This window comes from Octopus bimaculoides, chromosome 8 (assembly GCF_001194135.2).
Source record: "Octopus bimaculoides isolate UCB-OBI-ISO-001 chromosome 8, ASM119413v2, whole genome shotgun sequence".
In the NCBI taxonomy this organism is placed as follows: Eukaryota; Metazoa; Mollusca; class Cephalopoda; order Octopoda; family Octopodidae; genus Octopus; species Octopus bimaculoides.
Window position 1 is genome coordinate 66,341,410 of NC_068988.1, and position 8,764 is coordinate 66,350,173.

Consider the following 8,764-nt stretch of genomic DNA (forward strand, 5'->3'; position numbering starts at 1 on the left):
ATATATAATAGAAATAGATTTCAAAGAAAAAAATAACCGACACGTGATAGATATAAGGGGAAAATAAGAAGAAAAAAGCCAACATGCACATTGTATATTAAACAAATTATGGCTTTTTAATGAAAAGTAACGATAAATATATACAATTAGATGAACTCAGGGATTCAAAGTTATACCGGCTTCGTCAATTGCTGTTCACTGGCTTTGAATGGGCACCGATTACCAAACGGTGTCAGGTCTACTAGTCCCTAAGTAAAAAGATTATATGCAAGGGAGGTAAGTAGTTCTGGGAATGGTACAATTCGGGTAGATGTACTACTGTAATAAGAATGGTGTATGGAATGTATGGGAATTAGTGGTATTAATGGTAAGGTCAGTAGTGTTATATATTATGTTATGTGTTCATGTTAATTTGTGGATGATATTTATTGATGAAACTTGCTTCTTTATTCATTCTTCGCTGAACTGAGGTGTTTTGTGAACATTGATATAAAGGGAAAATTTGGAAGTTAGGATTAAAATTTCTAGCATACTTTCTATGTGTTCACTGACCTGTAACTGTCTGTATTGTGGATAGCGGATTTGTTCTTTGTGCAGAGTTGTTCTTCGACGGAGTGACATCCCTGTTTGGCCAATATAATGATTACCGCATCCTAAGCAGATAATGGCATAGACTAGGTTTTCAGAGGCACAAGTGAAATTTGATTTTTTGTCTTAAATATTTCACCTTGTTTAAAATGAAACTCTGTACCATTCAAAAGATGGGAGCATGTGCCACAATTATGTCGACCACATTTTTTCACTTTTGGTTCCGTTGTTAACGGATATAGTCTTGCGTTGGTTAATATATTTTTCAATGATTTCGGTTGCATGTTGCTCTTGATAATGTTGTGTGAGTCTAAATTTTTGTTCATTGTTTTATCTCCTGTGAGGATGCGTAGATTTTGGATGATAATTTTGAAGGCCTCATTGTTTCTAGGGTTGTGTGTGAAGATGTAAGGGAGTACTTTTGAGTCTGGTATAGTATTTCGGTTGACTTCCCTGTTTATTTCCTTTGCTCGTTTAATCCCGTCATTTATTAATGATATTGAGGTAATGTTTCTTGATTAGCATTGATCTGTGTTCAAGATGTCTTCGTTCACGAGTATTAGTGTCCGAAACTATGGTACAGATTCTTTTCGCTAGATTATAAGGTATGTTCTTTTCCTACATTATACTATTCCCTTTCTCTTTTCCGACGAAGAGCTATGCTCGAAACGTCAAACACCTTCTCTTTTTACTGAGCGTCAGGCTAATACATTCCTTGTGCACGTCCTCTTGTAGTCTGTTATTGTTCTTTTATTATCCGTTTATTTAAATTGACTATATATATATATATTGTTTCTATTTCTGCAGGACCATTCCCACTCTACGCTATTATAATCTCTGTACTCGGGACACTTCTTGTTGTGGTTGCTATTTTGGCCGTTATCTCACACAGGTAAGAAAATTCGAATTCTATCAATTTTTTTAGTATTTTGTTTTTATTATAACAAAAGAGTAATCCGCAATCCATTTCAGAACGTACTCCACAAAATTTTATGGGACAATCCAATGGTACTCCAAAAATAAAATCATAATTCAACACAGAATGACATAAATTTCACCGTGACCTAGCCAAATTTCAGTGATTTCAGCAAGGTATACGGATTAGGTTGTTTATCGATCTATAATATCAGAACAACGAAATTTTCACATTAAATGTGACTGACTGTTACGGTAAATTGATCTCGCTTCTCTACATATTGCTGCCACGGTCAACTCCATTTCAATCACATCAAATAATTCAATAATATGATTCGTAATTGTAAACTCATGTTTCCTTACTTTTATTTTTACTGATATCCTCATCGATTCTTATACTTTTTCTTGGCGTTTTTGTCACTAGTACTTTTCTTTATCACCATACATTCTTCTTCTTCTTCTTCTTCTTACTACTGCTGCTGCCGCTGCTTCTGCCACAGGAGCAACTGCTGCTGCTTCTGTGGGTGATGCTGGTGGTACTGCTGCTTTATCATCATCATTTATTATCATTATTATTACTATGTGTTTGGATTTTTGCATTGTATTTATATAAGTTGAATCCAAGTCTCATTCAGAGATCCCTGGAGACAAGTTAAAGGTTCAAATGGGTATTATGACTAGGATGGTTGATAACTGCAATGTTTTGGGATTTGTACAAAGTATTGTTCTAGATAATGTCTGTCAAAACGTAAGAAAATTAAAAGTATATTTTAAATATAGCTTTGTGATAAAATGATAGTGTGATCTTAAGATGACAGTAAAAGGTATTTGCTATTATGTTCATTTAAAATTACTTTTGTTTAAAGATTAAAATGTTTTTGAAGCTACAGAGACAGTATTTTTCCTATGAACAGTTCCCGTGAGCACTATTCGTTGAATTTCTTTTGTCTTCGGATTTCCTGGAACCTGAAATAGGTAAAAAATCAGTCCCTTTTAATATCATTCCTGTGACACCTTTGAAAACAAGTATTGTTCTAGTTTTGAGTTTCCACATTTTGCCAATTTCTATTTCAAGATCTTTATACATTCTCAGTTTTTGGTAGGTCTTGACAGAGACATATGTCGATTGGGACACTCGTATCGATGTGGAAGCATGATTTTTGTCTGAAATTCTTCAATATAATATCTGGCCTATTTACATCTATCTTTCTGTCAGTTGAAACAGAAAAGTACCATATGAGTAAGATATGATCATCTTTAAGCATTGCAGGTGGTGTGTGTTCCTGTCGGTTTTTATCACAGGGTAGATCCTGATCCTTGCAAATTACCCAGTGAATATACTGTGCGATTCTATTACACCTGTCGAGATACTCTGAGGGCGCAAGAAAGCTGTACATAGAGACAATATATTCGATGATTTCAGTTTGTTGCTTACATACACAACATATTGGGCTACTGCCGCTCTTTAAGATGTTGGCCTGGTAAATTCTTGTAGGTATGCATTGGTCCGAGGCTGCTACAAAAATACTTCTGTCTCTCATTTTAAGCCAAAGCATGCAAACCATTGATGGGTAAGAGCTTTCTCAATATCAGCACTGTTAGCTATGTTCAGGCATTTGCCATTGAGTCGTTTTCTCGTAAGAATATTTAAGGCATCATTTTTAGGAAGAGGTATCATACGTTTAGCTTTTTCTGTGCTTGTTCCTAGTTCATCTAATTCTTGAACTTCCTGTGTTTGGAATTCACTTAGATATTTCCGTGCCTCTTTTGTTACCGAATATAAGATTGTTTTGTTTTCGTGTTTTAAGACACGTTGGGCCGATTGTAGCAAATGTCAGTGACAATTCAAGTTGTAAGGGTTCACGACCACTCTTTTTACTTGGAAAGTAAAGTCATTCCACATATGCCTTGATGTGGTGCCTGCTATTCATTGTCAACAACTTTCGGAATTTTCTACCAAGCTTAAAATTTTCAATATTTGACCAGTTAATAATATTGAAACTGTAAGTTACGACCGGCATGGCAAAATTATTTATTGCTTCGATCTTGTTCCTTGCGAGCTGTCTTGAGATTTGTCCTTACCTCGCAATAACATTCTTTTCTGATCTTTTCCTTCACCGTTGAGTGTTTTATTCCATCGTCTTCATAAACTCCTAAATATTAGTCAAGTTCAACGTTGAATGTTTCTACCAGATTCCCTCTGATGAAGGTAGCTTATCGAAGCTGAATATTATTATTATTATTATTATTATTATTATTATTATTATTATTATTATTATTGAGTGAAAGAGCAGTGCACGCCATCAAAGTGACACTGGGGTAAAATATACGAAGCTCAGTATACCCATCATGATAACCCATCTTATAAGGGTACATCAGGCACATGCATCGCAACCATATGTGCGCGACATGGTGATCTCATATCAGGTGGGGCCCAGTTAGAATCTTTGCAGGTAGGAGCCTAGTTAGAATCTTCATCTAGTCGAGTAGCCCCTCTCAAATGTTCCCTGAATGATGGTTGTTTGAGGATGATGAATGAAACACTCATGTTTCCGGGGGTGAATTATTCAAACTCCAAAGAATTCCACTCAATACATGGCTATGATGCTCCTCCACTACTTCTGCTCGTGATCAGAGATGCACATATCACCAGTCACTGAGGGACATTCTCAACTGGTTAGGGTCAAACAACTGACAAGTAAATCTGTGGTAGTGAGCAGAATATTTGCTGTAACCCATCATTTATACTAAGACAAAACAATGTACATGATAACACTTCCAATCAGTTAAGATCAGAAGCCATGAGAGCCACCGCCTGGTACTGCATCAGAGCATTTATTATTATTATTATTATTATTATTATTATTATTATTATTATTATTAATGTTGTTGTTGTTGTTGTCGTTGTTGTTGTTGTTGTTGTTGTCATTATTATTATTATTATTATTATTATTATTATTATTATTATCATCATTATTATTAAGGTGGCAAGCTGGCAGAATCTTTAGCACGGCAAACAAAATGCTTAGCAGCATTTCGCCCGTCTTTATGTACTGAGATCAAATTCCACTGCTTCGCCTTTGCCTTTTATCTTTTCGGAGTCGAGAAAATAAGCATCAGTCAAGCCCATGGGTCGATGTAATCGACTTTCCCCCTCCCCGAAATTTCAGGGCTTGTGGCTATAGTAGATAATTATTTCTGTTCTTATGACTATGCATTGGAATCGGCAAGATATTATTTCTCTGAGAAAAAGGTTTCCTTTCTCCGGATTTTGTGTGTAATAATGCATATGGAGTCGAGCTTTAAGTGTATACGTTTTTATCTTCTGATCGTCGTTGCTTTGTGTGGGCATATTGAATAAATTCCCACTTAGCAAGCCTCAATACGTAGAAGCAAATACATGATTCCCTTCTATATGTAAGAATAAATGTTCCTGCTTAGCTCCAAATCATCGAAGTTGTATCAGCTACCGAGGAAGCGAAATCATGCCTACACATCGCGTCTAGTAGTTCGCTTAACCCACTTGGAGTGCGGCTCAATGCGTTATTACACGCAGCCTACAGGGGAATTAGCTACGTTTCGAATGCATTTTCCGCTCTAGTGTTCAGGAGCATGTTAGAAATGAATGTGTGCGTGTGTGTGTCCGTGTCCGAGTTGCAAGTATTGGTGTGTGTGTGTGTGTGTGTGTGTGTATGTATGTTATGTATGTACACATATACAATGCATATATAATTTGTAAAGAGTCTGTTGGAACTTAAAATTGATTAAGATTGGAAACTGAACAAGAAGTATTCGGTATAAATATTCGATAATTATCAATCGGGTTTCAAATCGCAGGCTACATTAAAAAATAAGAAAATTCCTGCGGTTACAAATAGCACTAACACTAGAGTTTATTATAAAATTCTTTAATCTGGTATCTGATCATCGACGTTTACACTTATTATTAGGTTTAGTAAAATGGCAATTCCTCACTCAAATGTTCAATCTACCGCAGGGCCTCGTACTATAGTTGTTGGAAAACTTGTATTCAGAATTACATTCAGTAGAAATGATTATTCAAGGCATAGAAATACCTGTCTTCAAGAGAACGTGAATAATAATTGAATATTGGTGGAGAAAATCTTGGAATCTTAATAGGAATCTCGCCAGTGTTGAGTGAAATAATAGGAGATTATCGATTCCTTTCAAAGTCTAATACAGATTATTATGTTTCCTTTTCCTTTTCATTTTCCACAACTTTAAAATGAAATATATCCTTGTGGTGGTGTTATATTAACTTATCTGTGAAACTCCTTGCTTTTCTATATTTCTAATTTGCTTTATCACATGGATATTTTCGTTCAAACATAATTAAAAGTGATAAACGTTAAAGAGATCTTATTGCTTGAACAATTTAGATTAAACATTTGAAGTTTTAGAGATAAGTATGCTACAACATAGATACTATTAACTGAAATATGAAATATTGTCTGGAACTAAAATTACCAAACTAATTTTTATCAGTATCCGACCGAGCTTGCTTTGAGTCGATGTATAAATATCTCAGGAATATCGCAAACATATCATATGAAGCTCATTCTTTACTATAAAAGTAAATCTACAAGACATTTCTGTATGTATAACATTTTCTCATGTATTTCCTTACTATTCAAAGAAAGGAAATTATAATGAATTCATAACGAAATTATAGCGTTTCGTAAGGAGGTTTTACTTGTTTTAATGCACCGAAATTCCAAATTTTTCATGAAACCCTCTTTGTTGGTGAAAGAAATCATTTAATTGTTTATGTTGGTTCTGAAAATAATGGATTGAAGAATATGTAGATGAGAAACTAGCAAAAATAAGGCCAAGAAAATAGGAGGTCATCAATGAACAGTATGACAATGTGTTCATAGACAGACTGTGATGAATTATCTTATTGGTCAGTTCTCATTTATCAACTGACTTCACTCTATTAACATTGAAGATATTCTGAATTAATTTTCTCTTCCCTAGGCGCAGTAACCTTAAAGCTGAATTAGAGGCAATGACTTGGCGGGTTAAATGGGAAGACATTACATTTGGAACGAAAAAAAATAAACGAATAGATAAAGGTTCCAGCCGACTGAGTTTATATCGGGTAATTATAATATATTGTTACTTTATTATTCTTTTTTTAATGCACCCATTTTTGAAACAAATTTTCAATCTTATTTGGTTTCTTAATTTTATTGTTTTCATATATTAAATCTATTATCGATTCTCACTATGTACATATGTATTCCCACATCCACTATTACTAATTGTATTCCCACATCCAGGTTCTTTGCAAATGTTCATGTATCCATATAGATCTGCTATAACCATATCTATATTGCTCCTCTCAATGTTGATTTGAAATATTCTCACGTCTCAATAAATCCACTCAAGAAAAAAAACTTTACCTTTTTCCATATTATTGCAATGATATTTAGACTATAATAGTACCCAGCGAGTTCCCTTACATTTTAAATGCACTCCGTAAAAATTCTCGTGAAATATTTTCAGACGTACCATAGAGGCTATTTCTAATTCTCGAATATTTACATTCCTTGACACCTCTACTTGGCCGTTCAGCTTTAGTAGGTAGACCTTTTTCAATCTAAAGCCTGCTATCTTTGTTAAAAGGTATACCTTGGGTAAGTTGATGTCAAAGCAAAAAAAAAAAAGAAAAAAAAGCGAAAACTCAGGACAGGAGTATTTTGATCATATATCTAATTAAAGTGTGTTAATTTAAATTGAAATATGGAAATACTATTGCGTTTTGGTAATCTTAAGTTAATACAGTACTGCTTAGTCTTTCGTTAGAAACGGTAGTTATTGAAAAATATAACGGTGTTTTAAATATACATAGCTCAAGTGAAATGCATAAGACAGGAAATCAAACAGATTATAAATTCTGATTTCCAGGGTGTTAATTCTTCCACTACCGCATGTGTGGTGAATATTAACGCTACTAGTGTATGTGGCTATCAAAGGGATCGATAAGCACTTGAAATAACTATGAGCAATAAGGGTGCTGAGTTATTAACGAAATGTTTTTTTATTCAATATAAGATCCGATTTAAAAAGAGCAAAGAGGTCGTAAAGGCACACTCAATACCAGGGTACATTTATTGCAACTTTATAGTTGAGTGGTTTCAGTTATTTTAAAATTTTGAATTTATTCTGCCTTTTCAAAGAAATTTAGCACCCATAATGTAATCCCCGGTAGTATTCACAAGAATTTATAAAATTCCGATTTAAACCATTTTTTTGCCAGTAAATCTAGGCCTTTGTACCTGTTACGTGAAAACTTTCACTAATGAGGCCATGAAAATTGCAGAAGTGAAGCAACATCTCCGAAAAGGTTCGCTCTCATAAACACGACAAAAATCATTAGATTTTAAGGCACTGGAAAAGACTATAAAACGGCGAAGTTATTCTTTACAAAAACTTTCTTAACGTAGCAAATAAAGGGAAAAGTACATAACATTGACGAGGACATTATGATATCAGCTATTTAAGATGTAACTGAAGACCTAGCCTATGTTGAAATGCATACCTTGAAGTACAAGTACACTGAATCGACACATTGATAAAATAGCTATTAATGTAGAGAAACCATTAGGGTCAGTTTCGGTATTGCAAGTTTTCTATTTAACTCAATGAGTTAACATTCATTCGGTGATTCAAATATTTTCATAGTTTATGTGAAGTATATTCTTAAACTGCATTTTTGACAAATTTTTGCCGGTTCACTGACATAATACTGATAGAAAAATTAGGAAAATTTTGTGACTCACAAAGGATTATCTGAAAGAACATTTAATTTTCATCTTGAGAATATTAGTGCCAGAGGCGTTAAATTTTATTTTAGCAATTTACATGATTAGGCTCGATAAGTTATCAATGTATCTATCAAGGATGTAATAAATATGCTGAACTATTGGTCTTTGTAATTTACAAAGATTTACCAATCGATTGAATATTGGTTTCTAATTTAAATGGATTCTCTCTCCGTCTCTCTCTCTCTCTCTCTCTCTCTCTATATATATATATATATATATATATATATATAACCAAATCTATATGTATAACCAAACAGCAAATTGGAAAATGTTTTTGGTATTATGCATTCGCGCCACATGTTTCATTTGCTAATAGAAATCAGAAAGTTGCACAAACATGTAAGAAATTTCATATTAAAGTCTTCAGACAGTAATTCAGATAGCGGACACAACTTATAAAAAAACAAATG

At 33.9% G+C, this 8,764-nt stretch overlaps 1 protein-coding gene across 2 annotated transcripts in view; it reads left to right on the forward strand.

Annotated features, from left to right (window-relative positions):
• The window catches only part of LOC106867807 (atrial natriuretic peptide receptor 1), an 822,997-nt gene that overhangs the window by 502,238 nt on the left and 311,995 nt on the right, over positions 1-8,764 (forward strand). For both annotated transcript variants that reach the window (XM_014912829.2, XM_014912828.2), the window contains exons 7-8: positions 1,396-1,480; positions 6,502-6,625. In XM_014912829.2, coding sequence (XP_014768315.1) covers positions 1,396-1,480; positions 6,502-6,625 — 209 coding nt within the window. The remainder of the gene's footprint in view (positions 1-1,395; positions 1,481-6,501; positions 6,626-8,764) is intronic.